The sequence below is a fragment of the Haemaphysalis longicornis genome, unplaced genomic scaffold, assembly GCF_048455015.1.
Source record: "Haemaphysalis longicornis isolate Haplotype H1 unplaced genomic scaffold, Haemaphysalis longicornis Haplotype H1 scaffold_10, whole genome shotgun sequence".
Classification (NCBI taxonomy): domain Eukaryota; kingdom Metazoa; phylum Arthropoda; class Arachnida; order Ixodida; family Ixodidae; genus Haemaphysalis; species Haemaphysalis longicornis.
The window spans coordinates 39,480,817-39,503,264 of record NW_027526204.1 but is presented as its reverse complement, the minus strand read 5'-3'; the positions used below and the strand labels follow the sequence as shown (position 1 = coordinate 39,503,264).

General features: G+C 44.2%; 1 protein-coding gene across 2 annotated transcripts in view; it reads left to right on the top strand.

The window, feature by feature from the left end:
- LOC144158393 (ATP-binding cassette sub-family C member 2-like) overlaps positions 1 to 22,448 on the top strand; it is a 164,139-nt gene that overhangs the window by 22,356 nt on the left and 119,335 nt on the right. For both annotated transcript variants that reach the window (XM_077689263.1, XM_077689262.1), the window contains exons 2-8: positions 1,752 to 1,914; positions 4,730 to 4,867; positions 7,285 to 7,425; positions 9,751 to 9,882; positions 15,387 to 15,454; positions 17,345 to 17,461; positions 19,586 to 19,714. In XM_077689263.1, coding sequence (XP_077545389.1) covers positions 1,759 to 1,914; positions 4,730 to 4,867; positions 7,285 to 7,425; positions 9,751 to 9,882; positions 15,387 to 15,454; positions 17,345 to 17,461; positions 19,586 to 19,714 — 881 coding nt within the window. In that variant the 5' untranslated portion in view covers positions 1,752 to 1,758. The remainder of the gene's footprint in view (positions 1 to 1,751; positions 1,915 to 4,729; positions 4,868 to 7,284; positions 7,426 to 9,750; positions 9,883 to 15,386; positions 15,455 to 17,344; positions 17,462 to 19,585; positions 19,715 to 22,448) is intronic.

The following is a 22,448-nucleotide window of genomic DNA, read 5'->3' as shown; positions in this document are numbered from 1 at the left end:
TGGTGCGGCTATGACGCAACACAATCCAACACAATCCACTTTAATCCAATACAATCCAAATCCAAACCAAGCCAAGCCAAGCCAATCCAATCGAATCGAATCCAATTCCCCTCGCGAGAGTGTTATAGCGCCGACATCGCGCCACCACACGAACGCGTGATGTTGACGTCACGATCGCGCCACAGATGTTAGCGACCGGAGCGCGCGCGAACGACATATGTGGTTTAAGCGCGAACCGACCGCGGCGAGAGAGCGTGATACGAGCGCCCCCACCTGTTCTTGCGCGCGAACCGACTGTTGCTCAGCGCGAAACCAACGCGGCGAGAGAGGGTGTTCCGAGCGGAGAAAAGGCGAGGAGGACGCGGGGGGAGAGGGCGCACGTGTGGCCGACGGTTGAATGAGTCAAGGATATAAGACGCGTTCGTAAGCTTCCATTCTGTGTCGGCTTTGTGGCGCAGTGGGTAGAGCACCATGTACCTTGCGTTCCGCCCGCAGAGTCGTGTGATCGAAACCTGGCGCCGGTAAGTATTATTTTTTGATATAGTGTAGGGGGGGGGGGGGCGATGCGGACTACGGACGTCTACGCGGGTGACATCGTGAGTTACTGAAATGCTCTGCATTTAAAAGGGGAAGTCAATGTCCCCAACATGCCAGCACTACATCTGAATGGAAGCCTTATCACCTGTTCACATTTGAGTACCAATTACCGGTTTATTCCGAATTTAATTCACTGCCTGTTCTCATGTTCTCACAGGCCGCGTGAGCAGAGTGTCTTTCCTTCAGTCTTCTGTTCTTGCATTTTTAAGTCGCGTCTACAACGAATCGCCCACTCGCCTACGCTTTCACCCTTTCGCAAGACTAGGCGCATAACATAAATTCGCCAGCACTGAGAGTGAGCCTGCTCCATTGAAACCTGTCAAACGGCAGAGATTATACTCTACTAAACTTAGATCTGAAATCAATGTTGATAGCAATTGAGGAGCATTAAAATATGAGCTACTGATTGGCAGTGTAAGCTAGGGGGATTACTATGAGTTTTAAGGATTGAACAAAACACACATGTCGGCGATTTTTGTTAGGTTCTGGCTGTGCTTAACGGGGTTCCTTGATCAGCAGGCTGCAGTGAGAAATCAATTGGTTTTCCTGAGTAAAGACATTGATGAAATACACGGTAATAACGAGTACTGTTACGTACACTGTCGAATATTACTGCAATGTCAACACTCTGAATGATGGAAACTGCTATAATAAACCGGAGCAAGCCCCAAATAAATGGTTGCAAGTGTTGTGTTGAATTTGTTTGTGCTAAGAGGTCCAAGACACCATAATTGCCCAGAGTCCAACAGACACTCTGCCCGAGGGGCCGGGTAGGTTTCTTGAGCGACTGCTGTACTACGCCACATGTCGCAAAGTTGTTCGTCTCGTCACAGTGGTTTTGAACAGCCAGGGCACAAGTGTGGTCGGTGTAACATCACCCCGCGTAATTTGATGCGGGGAGGTATTGAAGCTGTGCTCCACGAAGACTCTGTGTTGCGGTACCACGTGAATAGACGAGTGTGAATGGTGCGTTGCCGGTGCTTGCTCACACTGCCAAGCTATCGATGGTGCACCCGCTGCGCTATCTGAGTGTGGACTCCAGTGGAAGCTACAGGATGAATCCAAGCATCCAGTAGCCTAAATTTTCTGTAACCTTTTGCTGGTGATAACCAGGTTTACTTGTGCTAAGCGTGACATTTTTTTGTTTTATTCAGAAACAAAATGCCCATGGAGCTGAATTCGACAAATGCATCTGCAGTCCTGAAGGCAGCGGCCCTAGCGACGCTGATATTCTTCGGCTGGCCAGAATTAAAACAAAGAAAAACAAAGATCTGTGGCCGGACACGTGCTCTCACGTTATTGGACGTTGCTCATCTGGTAAGAGTTTCTAGATTAAATTTTTTTTATTTCATAAAACAGCGCCAAGTGGACGGAAGAGGCAGTATTCAAAACGATTAGAATTGAGCGCTGGTCTGACATTTATAGCGGTTTAGCATTTATTTTTTAAGGCATCTATGGTCTTCTACCTTCTACACTTCACAAAATATACAGGGTGTCCCAGCTATCATGCACCAAGATTTTAGAAAATAGTAATGGCCTTACTCAAAGAAAACCGAGTGCATAATTTTTGCAGTACTGTGGAGAAGCGGGCAGCATTTTTTCGTTAGTGTGACTTACCTATTTAATTGTAATTAATTTTCTAACTCGCGAAGTACTGTCCTAATCACTAAAGTGTTTAAGGGGCACTTGTAGGTACCCGCAAGGGGCATCTAACTGCGGTATTTTCAGCGATGAACTAATCGCGTACACATTAATTCTGACTTATAAAGAAAACCTGGGAAATATGAAAAATACCACGTGACAGAGGCTCCGCGCGCATCGTAAAGCAATGCCCTCAAACAGGCTGCCTCTGAGGTAGCAAGAATGAAATAAACAAACGAAACAGAAGAAATCGTGACCGAGTTTGTGCCTTATCTGCACATGCACCCCGCGAATCTTGCTGTTGCTTCTCCTTCCATGCTTGCCATTATCAAGGTGATGCGCTGTCTCTTCGGGCGGGTTACTGGCGAAGGAGTTGCTTTTAGTCAGCTTATTCGGGCTCGCTGTTTTACAATGCGGGCGGAAGCGCCGTCACGTGGTATTATTCGCATTTGGCGGGTTTTCTTTATCGGTCAGAATGAATGAGTACGCAATTAGTTCGTCGCTGAAAATACCGCAGTTAGATGCCCCTCGTGGGTACCTACAAATGCCTCATTAACACTTCAGGGATTAGGACAGTAATTCTTCAGTTAGATAATTAATTACAATTATTTAGTGAAGCCTCATTAACAAAAAAATTACTTTGCCCTTCTCCACAGTACTGAAACATTATGCACTACGTTTCCTTCGAGTAAGGCCATTGCTCGTTTTTAAAATTTTGGAGCATGTTAGCTGGGTCACCCTGTATAAAGTCTGCTAGTAAGCTAGCTAGCACAGCTTTCATAATTGTAAAAGTTTTGCTTAAGTGCGAGCAGAATCGTGTACCAATATTTTCAAGCTAAGCATAAATTCGTCTGCCGCTCTCTCACAACATTTCAGTCGGCCCCGGCAGTGTGTAATGATCTCAAGGCGGAAAGTGTACAACACGCCACCCTGGCTTATCGACTTACACATTGGTTCATGGCAGAACGTAGTGTGTTTTAGCCCCAACCCCAGAGGCTATATTTGTGATTATTATGTCCTAAGAAAGCCCTTGTTGAACATTCCTAATCAGGCAGAATATTTCCAAGCTCAACGGTTGTGTAGAGATGGTGCAGAAAATCTCAATTTTAAGAAATAGATCACTCGCAGCCTTTTGCAGTTCAATCCTGCTAGCGATTTGTATATGGTTTTTTGTCTCTGCCGAAATGAATGTTTGTTTTATTGGCAGTAGCCAACTTACCTGCTATTCCTTCACATATTTTTATATGTCACACAATCAGTATTTTCCTATGAAACTCCTAGCTAATGCACCTGTATACAGCGATACATTCACAAAAAAATTAATGGCTTTTCACAAATTCAGACCAATGAAAACCGCCAAGAAGCAAGTAAAGAAACAAAATATATAGCCAGCTGGCGGTGATTCATAACTTGTGATTCTTCACAAAGTGCTGGCCCACCGATTTAAGAAGAACCAAAAGTACAAATCAGCGTCATTATCTTACAGTCATGGCATTTCACATACAAAAAACAAGATTTAGAATGCATTAGGACAAACCAAATATTTGATTCGGCGCCCAGGAGACCTACAGAATCTAGCTTATTGTTTTGACCATGTTATTTCCCCATTGTAAGCCTCAAGCATTAAAACTTTGTTGTGTACGAACACAGTCTTGCCTCCGGAGCGTGGGTAACCCGCATATATTCATCTACGTGCACGAAGGCTCGACTGTTGAGTGCTGTGTGGAGGGTATGGAATCAAACATCTGCACGAATTCTGATCTGGAAGATTGTTGCGATATAACCATTCAAATTATAGGCAGAAGCAAATAGCTCTTTACGGAAAGCCCATGGGTGCGATACAATAGTTAACCATAGCAGGTCTGCATTCATAAGTGACTGAACAGTTTAAGTTGGTCTAGAAGCAACGTCATAAAGACTCGTGCAGAGAAAACGGTCGCCCGATGACAGAAAACCGTATTTGCTGTACGTGTTACTTAAATTACACGAGTCATGTTCAATGTGAATCATCATGAGCTCTATAAACTGCGCGTGGGGACATGGCCTTTTGGCTATAAGAGTATCATACTCACCCCTATGAAAATTTGCCCGTAGTTATTTTTATTCCACGAGACCAACAGTCGGAACAGAAATGCAGGCGTACACAAGTTTACGTAAAGGGCATGTAACGCCTTGACCAGCACAATTTAGGGTTATCAAAGCAACGAGCTCATTTTTGGACAAATTATTTATTTGCATTTTTGGGAGGAATAATTGTCAAAGCTGCGTTCATTGTCCGTCAGCTGCCCTTTCGCCCCTCCCAAACACAAAATGCCTCCAACTGCACCAACTAATGCTACAATTAATTAACACAACAGTAACATTAGCTCACGTATTCAGAATTTTATCACTGGAATACCCCTGGACAAAACTGAAGCAAGTGCAAAGCTGATTTGCTTGTTCGTGTTGCGAATAAAGTTCGTCCGACGTGATTTTTTGCTCTTTCTTGCAGGTGTTAACCCTAGTCATGGTCGTCCTCTACAGCGGCAAGGCTTATGGTGCTTTGCGGTTACAAGTTAGAGACGTTGCCTGGGAAAGAGCAGCCTTGCGGGATGCCGCTATTACCGATTTTTTCGCCGCCATTGCTGTCGTAAGCATGACAATTTACTGTAGTTACGGGTTTGATACGTCTCTCTTGTATTCAGCTCATAATCTTTGCAACCGTATCAATTGGCGTGTGATTAATGAATATCTCGTGATGCCAACTTCGTCCTGGCATTGTCAGATCACCGGGAAGACTTTTACCAAAATCATTTTATTTCGGCCTTTTTTTTTAGTTGGAAGTAGACGCTTGAAGCACTTCTAAACTGCATCTACACATGTCGCGTGCCTGATAACTTATAACAGAGTTGACCTGATGTTTGACGCTGTTTTTTTATTTTATTCTCTTGAAACTTTCGCGCAATATTTGAAGTCTTAAAGACACAGTGAAGAGTAAAGTGTTTTACGCCCACCCAGCGACCACTTGAGCGGGAAGCAGAAAGATTCTCTTGATTTACAAACTTTTGGCATTGGTATTTGATACTCATCATATTGCAATACGAGCGAATTCTAGAGTTCCCCCTACTGTGGAGAGGGACGTTGGAACAATATTATTGGTTTTGTCGACCGTATAAACAATTGCAAATATTGGTACCTTTTGTTCAGTTCCCTTTGCCTTTCGCTCCCTAACTCAAGAAAATATGTCCAAATTAAAGCTACTTCGATACATGCCCCACATCCGTAGTTTCAGGGTTTTTGCCTGAGCCCCAAATACGGGGTTCACCCCGTGTCCTTCACGTAATGTGTGGGACCATATATATCTCTCTCCTGTATTTTCAATATTATGCACCCAGCATCTTAGGTATAAAACAATCAAAAAGACACGTTTAAAATGCATTGCACTAGTATTTCGCAGATAGGTTCCGCACGTTCACATAAATGTGCAATATGAAAGGCACACATCGGAATATTTGAAGCGCATGCTGACCAGTCAATGTCATTTACGTTAGCTCAAAAACGCCAATACAGTCGCGGCACATACTCTCTTTTCTAGTTGGGCAATTGCACCGCCGCAGGAAATTCTGTAGTTGTGCTCAATTAGGCTAATTTTTGTTTAACAAGTTTTAAGACTGAAATAAATGTTTAACCAACTAGATTCCCTAGCGGTGTAAAGCGTGGAGGTTAATATGAAAGCTTCTTAAAAGGTGACGGTTTTTGTTTTTCTCTTTGTATTTTTTTAATACGTAATTTGACGACAGCAAGGAAAAGAATTCTTACAGAATATCAACCCTACTGGGCCTACGAAACCAGCATACAGGTTTATTTTCGTAAAAGGCGGGAGTGAGCATTATTTAAACTAACTACGCAATCATACAGTATAAAGCAAATGTCGTTGCGCAGCTGAAGTCAGAACATGCACTGCCACCTAAAAAACCTCGTACAAAACTCAGAAGAAGAAAAACGGCTTAACGGGCGGCCGAGTTTTCGTTTCTTTCTTTATACAGAGCGTTTCATGAACAGACCAACGGTTGACAACATTCAAACAGTTTATTCCAACGAAAAGCATTGCGTATGTGTGCGTAAAGGTGTGCGTATATGCAAAAACAAATTCTAGTGTAAGAAATCCCAGAGAGCAAAGCTTCGAGATTACACCTGAACACTTCGTACAGTGTGACCTCAAAAAACAGTCTGAAGAAGACAAAACCAATGCGGAGATAAGCGTATTGAAAAGAAATCACCTAAGAAGCAACGTACACGACATGTTTGAAAAAAGGTGCCGTATAAGCTTGTCGTCAAATGAACATTTATTAGATGTGACTCTGCTACAAAAACCTCGTTATTTAAAGTGTGCAGTGTTTTTATTGATCATTGAAACAGCGGGGTTATATAGTTGTTTCGCCTTTCGCTTTCAGTAAAAGTTTTGGCCAGGTTTACACGTGGAGACAAACAATTGTGGCTGTGATTACATAGAATCAGTGGCATTGCTGTGACCGGAAATGTGGCAACTCCTAAGTGTATAGAAGATCAAACAACAAATTTTATGGTGATAGTGGCAATACGTTAACCCACGACACCATCATTTTGTGCCGTGAGCACTGTAAAGCACTGTGGCTTCCTGCAGCAGGAACATTTCCAATACATTCCTATACGTCGCAACACTACAAGGAAGTGGATTGTTTCTTGTAAACTGAGCTTTCCTGTTTGTAATGTGTTGTACGTAGCATGGAAACAGTAAACAAAGCTTCTCACTAGTTCTGCAAGCAAAAGCCGCGCCCTACCAATAATAATGAGGCATTTAACGACAACATTCTATTTAATATTCACTGCTTTTAACTCAACAAATTGGCATCGTGAATCGCAGAACAGGAAATAGTAGTCACTGTCTTGGAACCGTCATTGGATCGGTTTATTTATTCATGTTTCGACTCCGATTTAAGAAAGCAGTGGAAATATGTGGGGTTAAAACTTTTACCATGCGATTAACGGGTGTGTTTACTTCCCGATCATATTTATTCTTTACACCAGGCGACCACCACCGTATTGTCCATACATCGCTTTTTTAAAGCCCAGTACACCTCGTCATTCTTCCTTTTTGTCTTGTGCCTGATATTCACGGCTTCCGCAATGGACCTTTTTACCTCTCGAAGCCAACTTTCTGGTGACATGGTGAGCAACTTTCAATATTCCTTTCCCAAACTGTGTCCTCTAAAGACCTTTATCTCCCCGGTAGTATAAAAGAATAGCGTTGAACTTACACGACCAATGGCCGTAGTCAAGATAATGACAGCGAAGCACCGGAGAAATAATGGCGCTGCTTTGCAACGGGTTTCTTTGCAGTCTAACTCAGGTTATTTACCAAATTAACCCGCAAAATGAAAAATTTTGTGTTGTACAGTGGCCCGAGCGCTTGTACGACAGCAAACGATACCGTATTCACGGAGAAATTAGTCAATTTTGATTCTCGCGCCAAATCGTATTTTCGTCACGTCGGCCATGAAGTCAGAAGGGCCGGTATTGAAACAAACTTCCAGTGCGTCATTACGTTCTGCAGCCACGCTTACCGTCAGTCCTCCCAGATGACGCTGCCATATTGAGCTGCGTACCGTTGGCCGCCCTTGCTTTGTTTTTAACCACATTTGCACTGGCTCGTATTTGTTACGGTACAAAGTAATCGTTTCGTGAAACATGAGGTATGCCCGACAAACAGGGTCACGTAAGACACCGTCGCCTACGCCACTCGTCCAGCGTCGTGTAAGACAACTCGAAAGCTGCTGACTGCTGTGCAGTTAAAACAAGCCTAGTCCGCCCAGTACCAACAGCAGTGCGCACCGGCACTTCTTCGTTTGCCTGTATTTTCGCAACTTTCATTGTTTACGCCACGATTCTTACTGCTACAAAATGAATAGGCATTACATTTAAGCGCGAATATCTTGTAGGGCAAGCCTATAAGCCCTGGCTAATTTGAATTTGCTTTTTCCGACCATAGCCAATCGCACAGCTGCGCATTTGACATCATAGATTCTGTGGCGCGAAATGAACTAGTAGGTCGCATAGCCATTCCCTTCTTTCCTAATTATATAGCCTATTTGAGTGAAGTGTGCGTTAAAAGTAGTCTCAGTATGATTCTAACGCGGCAATCTTTTGAATGAACCAAACTTGTTTTGTCTGTAATGCCCCTTTAAAGGATGAGGTTACAGCTTATGCAAAAAAAAATCTATAGAAATGCTGAAAATAGTCACGGTGAGTTTTTAACTGTGAAGATTTCACTGCTCGTTTTTTATGCAGGCAGATTTTGTACAGTCGCAAATTTGGAGCACTTTTCTTAGTCTCTCTACGCCGTGGGGTGCATTCTGCCGTATTGGACGAATTGGCGCGTCATATTTCTTTTACAAGAGATGCACATTGACAGTTATAACAATTCACATATAAACGTCGACATTTATGCATGTTGTGCATACACAAAATGTTTAACTTTTGGGAATTTATTTCTCTTATTTATTTTAGGTTTGGTTACTTTATTTGGTACTTCATATTGCCCTAACGTGGTAAAGAGCAAGAAAGTTAGTAATTTCATTACTCTAAGCTTTGTTTCAGTTGAAATTGTTTTTTTTTTCTGGCAAACATACACTTCAGTTATGCTCTCATAGTGTTTAAATGCGTCACTACGCCATTAACGCAATTTAGTGAAAATTTAGGGAGTCGCACGGTTGAACTTTTCAATCAATTTCTCTGCTGTTTCATCTCCGGCTTTTTTTTCGCATTATTCAGAGGAGGCCGGTGTATAATATGGGTGTCCTTATTTTGGTCACGCCACTCTCTTTTTTGCTTTTATTGTTTCTTTTGCTCTATAAAAATTTGTTCAACCACTTTTTTTAGTTACACGATTGGAAAAAAATGCGCAAACTTCGTCATTTATATTTTTGTAGAGACGTGAAGCCTTACATAGTAATTCACTTTTACGGAGTTCGATAAGAACGCTTTGGAATCGCTGAACTCTCAGAAGAATATTACTCTTGGCAGTCTTAAGTTTAGACCCACACTTTCCTATATGCTGGCCACAAAACAGGAATGTGATCGACAGCGACGAGAGGCCATTTGCCACGTAGAAAGTCGTAAAAGTTGTATGCCCTTCTGGCCCAGTACCAAATTACCGCTGAATAAATCCCGACGATCGCGGTTTCAGTTTTTGTGCGATTCAATACACCTAAAATATGAAACAAAAAACTAAAATATAAATAAATTATGCGAAACAATATGTCTACTTTGTATGAGGCCGTAATAAGGTTAGGTGCCTATTTCACGGTGTATTGACATTGCGTTTCAATCACCAATTAACCAGTAAACTGTTCGGCTGGAATCACAACTCGCTTAGTGACATGTTCAAGACAAGGATTAACGGTGGTTACCAGCACTTATGTTCGGCATGCTTAGGCCTCTCAACGAACAGTTTTATCGTTAACAGTGGCGAACAACTGGTCGTCTCTTTTATAGATATTCGAGGTTGGCGACGACTTCAAGAGAAGCCTTTTCATCCTCAACACCGTGGCCTTGCTTCTTGCAACTGGGAACATGATTATCTTCAGCCTGAGAGATACCCTTGTGTACAGCCGCAGCTCAAAAATGGTACGAAGAGATTCTGCAGTCTTTTTCACATCCAGTAAGGAGCTCCCCAACAACGACTAAGCTCAATGTTGGCATTTCAAAATGTTTTAGCTCACTTCTAGCGGCTCAAACAGAAAAAGCCCTAACACATCTTTGGGATGGTCGCCACCTTCTTTATGTGGGTGCCAGTGGCCATACGTAGACAATCGCGTTTAGGCATGCGACGCAGGTGCAGCAAGTAGTTAAATCCCATTTAAAAGCGCAACCGTCTTGCTAACCACCGGAACTTCTGTGCATTTTATAGTAATTAAAAGGCGAACATCCAAAGTTGTAACCTATATCTCTTAGCTTCCTATTGGTAATCTATCAAGTACCACGCAGCCAGGTCTACCGTTGATGATAGCTTCAGTAAACTTCAGCTTACTGAAGCTTCAGATAGCTTCAGCCTGCTTGTGTTTTATTACAATTAAGAAAAAGCTACGTGGGGACGAAGACTACCTGCTTTGTATTACGGCTCCAAAGAAGACGAAAAAAGCGGACATTTTTTCATTGCGTTGCGCGTGCATCGTGTGTTTCGTTCCTGAAGATCCTGGATTGCTACTTTGTTCGGAATGACAATCGCCTTTAGCGTGTAGGCTTTGATAGACATGCTTTCTAGTGGTAGCGGTTTGAGTGTTAAGATTTAAGTGAAATGAGTTCAGGCCCAATAATGTGTCATTCTCAAAAACGCCTGCAATGAGATTTGCAGAAGTTACGTCGGACTGAGTTACTGTACGTCTGAGCAGGAATAGGCAAGTGAAGGCTGCCCACGTGCTGCCTGCCATTCGTGGTGTCAGGGGCATTGCTCAATGTGGCCAGGTCGGCTCAATGTTATTTCTCTTCAACAACTTGCTTAACTGGTTTCGGCTTCCCTTGTCGGGGTAGTAGCGGTATCGGTCGTTATTTAGCAAGTGGAGCTTACCTTGGTATAGGTATTGCGGAGCCGAACTCAATGCTAGAAACCGGACACATATGGTTTCTCCCACAGACGATTCACCTCGGCATTCATTGTTGCTCCCGCAAGCTGTGGATCGCACCCCACCCGGCATATTTTGTGATCACTTTTGGCCAAAGCCAAAGAGCCTGTCTCTGGCAGATGCTCCAGATTGTGGTCAGGGTTCCGTACAATTGCCCATAGGTTCACAAAGGTATGCAGAAGCGCGGTATTCAACCCCACATGAAACGTGGAGTTGCGATCTGCATCATGTTGGTTGTGTTGAGACCATGAGTCCGGGAAAGTCGGGAAAATGCAGTTGGAGGCCGCAGTTGGAGATGCTTTGCGGGCGATTCTTTGCTGCGTCTCTGATAATTGAGATAACGCCTGTGGACTTTTTCTCTCGCTCCGGCACGTGTGTCGTCACGTTACACCTTTTTCCTTGGATTTGAGGGTGTACAATATTATCATATTTGGAGCTCGTGCTTAAAGCACGGTGGAGACAACAATGAAGCTGGCTTGCACGCACACTGTTTTTGCCGTTTGGTGGAAAACCCACTTGGTGTTGAATACGGTTCGCAAGTACAGTCAGGGTCAGCAAGGCTAGCACGAGACAGCTCCACAGCCGGAGAACGATTGTTATATGACGAGGCGGTTTCAGATGTCTGGGGCACTGGATTTCGCAATCGTGGCAGTGTGCACAGTTGGTGTTTTATTTTACGCGCCCCCCGCCGTGCCTTGAAGAGTTGTTTGTGGAGGACAATTGGTAGCTCAGCCTGGTTCTCGGACATTTTCGAAAAAAATGTCGTCTCCCACTAAGACAGATTGCCTGGCGGAGCTGTTGTGGCTGTTGGCACGATCATATGAAGTACCACCAACACCTGATTTCGATTAGTCAAGTATATGGCGCAGGCCAACGCTCAGCAGGCCTAACTAATCTCGCAGTGTACTGAAACGGGTGTCGCGGGACGCAAAACTAGTAAAAGTGGAGCAGACAGAATACAGAGCCTCGAGACCCGCCATCGAACCCCTTTAATGGCGACGAATGAGAACAATGCAGATATGATGATACTGGTGCGTTAAGTTCCAGGAGATGCATCTTCCTTTACAATTCGCAAAATACTCATGACCACAAAGCGGTTGCGGATAAAACATAAAAATCTGAGAAAAAGCTACCGGCGAAAACCATTCTTCTGTATGAAAACACAATATATAGGGCGGCTCCGAGCAGATTGTCTCTGCGACCGTCCTTAAGGCTGTTTGAATCTTTTAGTCTCTACTTTCGAGCGTCATCTTCTAACGGCTCGTGAAGCTTGACCTCTGGATCCCTTGACCAGGACCGCCCAAATGTGTGACTCTCCCGCTCGATAGATGCACTCTAGTCTGACCTCTGTCGAAGGTTTTGTGACTGGACGCCCTCACGTATGTATGGGTTTTCCGAAACACTGGCTTTAAAGCCTTGAATACCCGTTCCTACTCCGAATTCCTCTTGAGTGTCTTTTTCGTTATCTTGCACCGAACACAGCCGTTCCAGAAGTGCCCCCACAGGTTTGTTGTGGGTCATGTCCACGTTCCTGATGCAAGCGTTACGAATGCTAGCATCAGTGTCCGCTCTTCAAAGATCTTGAGTCTGGAGAACGCCAGTCTCGTCTTGCTGGGAGGTAGATATCTTAGTATGATTCTTAGCTGGACATTGCGGAGTCCACCCAAACGTAGCTTTTAGAGCAACTAAACTGCAGACTTTGTTTAAACGAACCCTGTCCCCGGTCTCTATCCTCCGCATTGGTTACAGCCTACAAGAACCATTTTGCCTGGCTCCTCGCAAATCTCTGGAACCGTGCTCTCGTCTGCGAGCCGAAGGTGTCACTTTCTTACTCGTGCAGCAAAAGCAGCGTTTACATCCTTAACCGCGACGTTTGGACAAATTGTGGCTATGGTGAACGCCTTGATCTCTTACTGTGAGTTGTCGAAATGACTGTCAAGTCGCCGATTAACCATTTTGTACCTTCGTATTTGAGATTGCACGACCGACGCAAACAAACTGACAGCTAGGCTCGTCTCTCCCGCGACGTTTAAACCTAAGTTCACCGCGAGGTCTTCCTTGATAAATGTTCAAGGGCTGCCACTGTTAAAATGCGTCGTATATAGCTTGCGTCATTCGAACGAATTTCGTAAGGAATAAAACTCGTGAAGGCGGCAAACGAGGACTTGGTGGCCTGCTTTCGCACTGCAAAATCGCAGGTGGTTTAAATTTTTGTGTCATTTCGCCTTGTCTTGTAGACTGGGTTACACATGATAGTCACATGTCTGCCCTTGCGTATCCTGGACGATATATTTCAGCGTAAGTCCTTTCATCGACGGCTCACAATCGTGCATTCAGAAATATCAATTCTGCTGTGCAAGCCGGTTCTTTTTGTCTGCGATGCTCAATAAAGCTCTGCATGCCTCGGTGGTGTGTTTTTCCAATTAGCTGAAAACGCACTCGATACGTTCAGGCATTTGCGAGTCATGTAACACTGATGTCAATTAGCCATCAAGGTCGCTTTAATCCGCAGTAGTTTGTACTGAAGCACATCGGTCTCTTGCCTCGAGCGTCATCTGCGTGTACCGCAAGCGTTGCTCTAGTGTGCGGTAGGCGATCCATTTTTCTTTCCCAGAAAGGCAATATGCCGTGCACGGTACTTTCTCGTCGCGGCGGAAGAGTCGGTGAAAAGCTACGACGGTCTCATCCGGCAAAACTTCAAGACGAAAGTCATTGCATAACATCGCCAAGAACCTGCTCGCCGTGATATTCAGAATGTTGAGGCAGCGGACGTTCACATGGACGCAGTCTTAAAGCCTGCCGAGCTCCTTTGTATCCGATGGAGGTGTGTCGTCCTGTAGTTCTCGAAGCATTCGGAAATGCCGCTGTATAATACGACCATTGGTCCCTAACCTCTCTTTGAGCAGCTGTGTAGAACTGAACACGAGCACCAAACTTGGCGCCATTATAGATTCATGAATAAAATAGCGTGAAGGACACGCCACAATTAAACAGAGATAAGGAGGGACGCTTACTGTCCACTAAATTTTAGCGAAAAGAACAGCCAAATACATATATGGGATTTAAGGGCGTGTAATAAGAAACAAGAAAAAAACAGTATGGTAGGAATAACATTGCTACTTAGAGGTTTTACAGACGACAGCCAGGCTACCTAAATAGGTTGTCTCTTTTGAATAAAGTGCGCATGATGGCATGCTAACACAAGCATGCTTCACTATTGGTAAATTGCGAACGCCCCCGAAACTTCACTTGAGCGTTGTTGCGGGTATCTGCTCGCAATCCAGGCCCGGTGAAGCTGTGGTGAGCAGCCGTGTTGCCAGATTTCTCCTCAGGTCAGATTGCTCAATATAAATTTCGCGCTCCTGCCAGGTTGCTCCATTTAAATTTCGGTCTCCTACCACATTTCTCCATATATATCGCAGTTTCTTTTAATAGAATTTTTTGGTGAATAAAAAGGGTCGTTGCACGTTTAATATTGTGTCTTGCCCTTTGTGCTGTTTTATTATGTAGAACCCTCATAGCACGCCCCAGTTGTTGGAAGTCCGGCAATGGAAGCTGCCGCTTGCGCTGCAGGTAGTTGTGAAGGTAGAAAAATTCGTGAGTTGTCCGGTGAGTCTCGTTTATGTGGACTCCCCTTTTAAATAGCTCCCACAACGACTTGCATTGACACACGTCCACAGAAAAGGTGTCGAGGTGAGCATTGAGAAACAAGGTGTCAATATCTGAGACGTAGCCGTCGTTAGTCCAAGTGGCGTATTGATCGCGATCGAGGAGCCGCCACCCATCACCTTGCTGCCAGCGCTGAGGTACTCGATGTGGTAATCGAGGCGATTCAGAGCCTCAAGTCTCCGCTAATTGCAGTGGGCCGGAGGCTCGTCGGCCCTTTCTAGATCTTGACAAGAATCGCGTTCTCCATATCAGCACAGATCTTCGAGGCTTGCGACGATTGTCCAAGACCTCCATGAACGGCTTTCTGTCAGTGGCGCCGCTCTAGATTGCGTCGTCGCCTCGTTCAGAATTGTTGTTGCTTGGTCTCAACTAGCAGCCCGTTTCTCTTTCAGCCAGTCCATAGCTGCCTTAGTATCACAAGTTTAATTGCGCGGCGGGAAGTCGGGTCCGCGCATTGCTTCCCTCGGTATGGTACTGATGATGTTTATGTATGTGTGTGTGTGTGTTTATGTGTGTGTGTGTTTGTGTGTGTGTGTATGTGTATGTGTGCGCGTTTGCGTGTTGTGCGCATGCCCATGCGCGCGTGTTTGTGTGTGTGTGAGTGTGAGTGTGAGTGTGAATGAGTGTGTGTGCCCGTGCGTGCGAGCGTGCGAGCGAGCGCGTGTGTGTGTGCGTGTGCGTGAGTGCGTGAGTGCGTGCGGGTGCGTGTGTGTTTGTGTTTGCGCGCGTGCTCGTGTGTGTGAGCATGTGCGTGTGCGTGTTCTGGGACTCCTCCACATCTCTCTGTGGAGGAGTCCCAGTAACCACTTTATTGATGTTGCCCGGTTTTATTTCTGACAGTTCAAGTACACCGGAGAAGAAGAGTCGTGGTCACCTTTGGCCGTTTTTTTCTGTGCTCCTGTACACAGGTGAGCCATATAGGTTTCGCATTGGTCATGGCGGTGGTTCCTTTGTCTGATTAATACTCATGGATCCAAGTTTTACCACAAATTCTCTACCTTTCCCTCTATTTTGACACTTGTGTCAGGCCCCTGCTTGGGCACAGAGCGTAAAGTCATCAGTTATAATAACGAAATACATGAATTTGACTGTGATGACCGAAACGGCGGTAGGAGATGTACGTCAGTTATCAGGAACGCCTCCTCTGTGCCTTTAACGCAGTGCAGGGCGCTTGCGGGTCCTCATTTAAATCATATTTTGCAAAAGCAGTGGCTAGAAGGTTTTAGGCACCATTTTTTCCGGTCCGCTTCGCTCTGCTAGCAGACGAAAGCGATATTGCGCATGCGTGGCGCGGTTTGCCGCAAATGGCATTGGCCCCGGTGGCACTGTGCTGGTCGCCTGCACCGTAGCGAACCGTCGAAAACGGTCAGCTAGAAACCGCTAGTGTCAAATGAAGCGGGAAATCATAACAAAGAAGCTGCTCGTCAAATCAGAGATGGTGAAGTGCTAATAAAAATACATTCTTTCAGCTAGAAGCAAAATTACAAAAAAGTTTCATCTCGATGACATTGGAATCAAGAGCTTCCGGCATGGGAGTCGGAAACAGAACTGCTGAACTAGTCAAGCTGTTTGGCTCTAGACCCGGGGATTGCGTTGACGTCTTCGACCTAAAAACTGGACAAACGAAACATGCTGCTCTACCTAGAAAAAGTGACAATCCTCGCAATATCAATGCCGGTTACATGAACACAACAACCCATTAGGGCAAAGTATCAATGGTAGTCACTGAAGTACCTCTCACGGAATCACTGCAAGTTTTTTTAGATGTAAGAGATTCCAAGCAATACATATGCATCTGGGTCATGGGTTCTACGAAAAATAATAATCTCACTCAGCCGGGTATTGAAGTGCCGCCACATTATTGCAGAGGCAAGTACGATGTTTGCCCCTTGCTTGCTGATAATTTGTTTCCCTATTCTGTTGTTTAACAAAGTTTGTTGCAGTTTTTTATTATTAACGTTGATTCATTTTGAGAAGGGTCTCACCTGCTGGAATTTTTCGCACTGTGTTCAATGCAGGCATGAATAATATTTGGGGGAGTTGGTGCATAATCTCAAAGAGGGGAACAGCGCAACACCGGCGAAACACTAGTGATCATTGTTGTCACTTTCTTCTTCTTGTGTTTCGTCTGTGCTGCGTTGTTCCTCTCTTCCATATTGCGTTGGAAGCCCTTACGTGGTTGAATGCCCACACTGAAACAGTTCAGCAAACTCCCGCAACTAGGATCCTAGACTACGCTCTCTCAGGGTAGTGCGGTCACAAAATGGCTCTAGGTTATAAAAACAACTTGAAAGGTTGCGTTCAGGTTCATCTCCGTGCTAAACCCATTCAGCAATATCTGTTTCAGCTAAAATTGTGGAGGGCGATGAGAAGAAGCGAGGTGCCGGTTTGTCGTGAACGATAAGGCCTCAAGTGTGCCTAATGTGCAGTTCGCGACCTCATCAAGAAGTTTATTAACATGCTTTTTGCCTACTTTTTCGGCGTAATTTGTTGCTTCAGCAACCCACATTATTGAATTGTCACATGCGTGCCCTCAAGTCACTTGCTTTGATTAACGAAGCTTTTATGTCCCTCGTGTTAATACATTGTTACTTACGGAGTGATGTTCACAGTACTTACAAGCACTCTAGTAAAAATCACCAAGAGCTTAAAAATATTTTCGCGTTCTACCGGTCGCCCATTTCTGCTTGCCCAAGCCACAACAAATCCGTAGCGTAAAATTCACACTTATATAAATTAATTATATGCATGCGTATAATCAAACGTTTGTCTAGAATAAAAATTACGTTTTCTTTCAGAAACCTTAAAAACATCTTCATCGGTTCCCCAGCCGACATTCGCCTCTTCGTAAAGCCCAGCCTCCACATTCAATGCGCACGAATGGTCCGGAAGCTATACCGGAAATATGGAAAACGGTAGGTGTACCATTTTGGAGGCAGCCATGGTTAAGCAACAGTCCTGGTGTTAGGTCTGGGAACTCTTTAAAATTTGCAATTCAAAAGGTAGTGGCGAGCAAATGCTTTATATGGCATTTGAAGCCATGAATAACTGTAAACATAAAAAAACAGGAACTTTCATTAAAAAAAATATAAACTCGGCCCCCTTAACTTTTTTTCAAGTGGTAGGATGAAATTTTTTATTCGTGTTAGACATCAGGGAGGAAAAATTGGTTGTGTTGGGAATTGTATGGCTAGTAGGAGGTTTCAAGCCCCTGCGTGGGACACATATCTTGTGACCCGACAGTACACCGGCACAGCCATTAGCGTAAGCACTTCGCGTAAAACTCGTGTGAACATTAGTGCAGGCTCCTAGATAAAACAAAATATAACATCCCAATCGCTTTGCAACGGCGACAACCCAGTATAAATTCGGCATAAGTCGGCTTAGCAACGGATTTCAAGAACGACAACCGTTGGGGTCGGCACATGTGGGGTATTTGGTCCAATTGAAGAAGGACATTTTCTCGAAGACATACAACAATAGAAACTGTGATTAAGAGACTGCGCGTTGCCCCTGCGCGGATCACCCTTGATAATCAACTGGTACACTGCATCATTTCTAGGCACGGTGCGGAACGACCGTGTCACAAGGAGATTTACGTTGGTCAAATGAAAGAGGCATAACAAGTTCTTTATTATTAGTTATAGACGATTTTTTTATTCCCTATCGCTGGTTGCGGGCAATGTTCTGCGGTATTGCCCTTGTAATACTGTCCACACAACCACTTCGAAAGCCACCAGAACAATATACCCCACAGTTTATCTTTGAAAGGCATTCACCCCAAGCGAGCAGCCTACATTTGGTGCGTTCTGCTAATATAAGCCTAAACATTTTATTCATCATCATCAAAATAATCAAAAGATAGATGATGGTTCAGTATGAAGAGTATGCTGCAAGAGCCTTCCGAGGGGTAACGTCAGTCATTTCTCTTTACAACGGGTGTAGATGTCCGGAGCAGCAGTCTTAGGAACCCAGCTAGCGTCCAGGAGTGACGCTAACGCGAATTAGGCATCAAACGGTTAAGAAGTCTTAAGCTTGCATCACACTTAAAATATAGAAACACCAATTTGTTAAGGAAGAGTTGTTTGCGAACTTGCGTTAGGATTTCACCGAAGGTGCTGGGCACGTGACATGTTTTGGAACGTATATTAAGCATGTATGCTATAAACTCCTGCGCTATTCTGCTCTGTAAAGGTGAATATCTAGAGAAGCCACCACATAGAGCTGACGGGGAATTTAGGTCAAACAGCATATTCTGTTTCTATTTAGAGTAGGCACCCGTCATCCCTGAGAGATATAAATACACGTTTACACTTCTGTGTTGACCACTAATCTCACATATCAGGCCTATTGCTAACTTATTTGACTAAAATGAATATACAAAAGATGAACCTTATGCCACGAGGACTAAATCATGTTTTCTTGTTGAAAACAGTGGAATTAGTAAATATTCTATACCAAAGACGCATATTTCACTGATCTAACGTTAAGCTTGCGGGTCGAACTGAAACTGAAATTCTAGCCGTCGGGAACAGCAAGCTCTAACAGTGAACCGCGTGGCAGCACTACGCATTCCGAGAAGTTTTTTTACCAACGCCTCGCTCTACAAAAGCCTCCGCGCTTAAAAGATAATTAGTTCTTGGTCACGAAAAGCAAATGAAACCATCGCCGTGCAAGCCTCGACTGAAAGAGATGGTAGAGGTCCATTTCCGTCGCTAGACAGGGAAATTCACATCACCGTGTATGCAAAAATGATATTAGTTGAATGAAGTGGGCTTTTGGTCGCAGTCAGTGTCGTAAACATCGCCTAGGTACGCTGCGGAGCAATGACTTTGGGGCGGTCTGTGCTATCGAGAGGATGGTGTATGCGCAAGCAGTATCATGGCGGCGGCGTGGTAAGGTGACTTTGAGGAGGTGAATGCTTCACACCCGCACACCAATCTCCCATGTTGTGCTACCATGTGCGTACGTACGACATTACTCTGTGGGTATTTGGCGCCACATATAGACAGAAATGTATTTTTATTTTACCGACGCAGGCCTTATTCTGGAAGCAAGCAGCGCTTCATCTGCGCCCTTTTAAGTGTACTGTGGGCCGACTTTTTTTGGGTGATAGCCACTTGCTTGGCCTTGAATCTCTGCATGATCTCCAGGGCACCCGTTCTGGGGTAAGTATGCTAGCCTCGCTTTTAACAAGACATCACTATCAGTTCACTTAAAATTCCACCGGATTGGGCAAGTTCCCAGGATGTGACGACTCGTGCCTACAAGTTGTTCAGGGCTGTTTGTGTCGCCGTTTTAATTGAAAAGGCCGACGAAGGCCAAAAAGAGGACTTTATTACCTTTTCCGCTAGCGAAACTCCCAGCGCGCACCACCAGCTCACCAGTATGTGTTTTTTCCTGTGTATTCGCCTTCGTGCTACCTTCTGTCACATATACCTAAAGTATATGCCGATCGCGCAGCGCCTGCTAACCAGTTGTTAGAGAAATGTCCCTAATAGCATTACAACCGGCGTTTCTTTTTAGAAGGGATCATTGCAGCGTTCCGAACGATTTTAGGTGTAACCTCATCTCCTTCCAGAAGGTATCATTTTAAACAATGTCTCACCCTTAGTGTCCTGGTAAACTGCGTCGCAAGGGGTGCTCAAGCTGCAAAGGACACCTTTTTTCCTCCTGTCCGCACTCGTGTTGTAGTTTGTATTGCCCAGAACGAAAAACATTGCTTATTATAATATAATGAAACCGCAGTCGAAAGGAAAACTTGAGGAGAGATAGTCTTCATAAAGGCGCTGATATTGAAAATGGGCATTTATATGCATTTAGGAACATTTATCATAAACGCCTCTATAGGTATTTCTGGGCATTATACAATCACCATAAAAGCTCTGCTTGAGCTCTCATTATTGGTTGATTGTCAAAATCTGACTATAGGAGCGCAGGAAGCAAAACGGACATCTGCCTACAATTCGATGTCTATTAATTCCCTGAATAAAAGAAGGTTACTGCTTGAACAGCTAAAAACAGAGTTTAACTGGCGCATTAGGAAACATATCCGCTAAGAATTCATGCAAGAGAATGTTAAGAAGAAATGTCGTGTTCGAACCACTACCGTTGTCCGCGACGGCGAAATGGGGACTATGGGAGCAACAATGTGACAACCTAAGTATGGAAGGAAAAGAAACGGCTCAGAAACTCTGTGCACAGACAGTGTTCAAGTAATTGTTCTGTAACCATAAAAGCCACAGATGCTGTATGATCTAGGTTTAGTGGAGGCGAAAAGCAAAAACGCCCGTCTGTACGAGATTTCGGCGCACGTGAAGATCCCCAGTAGGTCAAAATTATTCCGGAGCCCTACACTACGGCGCGCCTCATCACCTGCGTTGCGTCGGCGCGTTATAAACACTACATTAAATCAATATAGGTGTAAATATAGTCCGGTTTTCAGTATGAAATAGATGGCGAGGAATAAACTTTATTAACGCAACCCTCATAGGCTGAAGCCTGGCCACCCGCCCGGGGGGTGGATTCTTTTTTTTTTTTTGGAAACCCTGATCTGCGGTGGCCACCCGGGCCCTCTCCACTAGGCTACGCTGTGAGGAGAGGTCGGAGCAGGCCTGTTCAGAGAGAGAGAGAGAGAGAGAGAGAGAGAGAGAGAGAGAGAGAGAGAGAGAGAGAGAGAATGGTTTATTGATACTGACGAGGCTTGTCAAGCAAGGAGCATGACATGCTACGTCAAGTGAAAACTGAAACGAGTGAAAACGAATAAAACTAGAAAAGAAAAAGAAAAGTAAGAAGGAAATAAAGACATATGGAAAAATAAGAAAAAAGGTATGGTGAGAATTGGAGTCGCAATCAAGTTCAGTACTTCCGTATAAAAAGAAATGTTTAAGTATACCCGAGGAAATGTTCGCTTCAAGTTAAACAGAGTTCTGAGACCGCGGAGTAGCCTCACGGGAACGCGGCACATTAAAAAAAAAATTCAATTCAGTTTATTCAGCATTATTTTTACATTCATAAAAACAATTCCAGGACAGAAACAAAAAGCCACAAAAAGTAGCTTGACGGGGTTTCTGCCCCACAATTGTCATCGGAAACAGCGAGAGGGAACCTCATCATACACTTTCATAACATACACTTAACACATATTTAAAACATGATACCTTTTGGTTTGTCCTAAAACACAAACTTGATGTGCGGGTATGCAAGAACAAGAATACAATCGAAAATAAAACGGTGGATACATACAAACACATGTGCGATAAAAATGAGCAAATGAACAGTACATACACGTCGGCATATTATAAATGTACAAGTGTCGGCAATTTAGGACACAGTCAATGGGAAGTTGATAAAATATTTTTTCCACTTACGCTTAGAACGAGTATTTCTATTAACGTTCATGTTTTCTAGGTAGCTTAAAAAACTAGGCATAGCATACTCTATTCGGCGCATACCGTGGTTTGTTCTGGAAAAGGGTACAAGCCAATTCTCTTTTTGTCTTATATCATAACGGACTTGGGCGGGTGTCCGGAGATTGCATAATTTGAAGAAGCAGTTGTTGTTAAGATTTAGGTATTTGTTGTATTTTGTACATTTGCGTGACAGGAACAACATTGAAGGCGGCAAACAGCTCTTTCATGTGGTCCCTATATTCAACGTTCGCAATATGACGAATTGCTCTTTTCTGGAATAAAAACAACCTCTGAATATGGGTTTGAGGTGCATGCCCCCAAACAAGGTTGCAATAACTTAAATGGGAAGAGAAAATTGCGTTGTAAATGCAAAGCTTCACTTTCGGTGGCATTGCCTGCCTGAACCTGGAAAGTACGCCACAAGCCCTAGCCAGGTTTACAGCAGCCCGTTCGAAGTGTGCATCCCAAGTTAAATTTTGATTGAAAATTA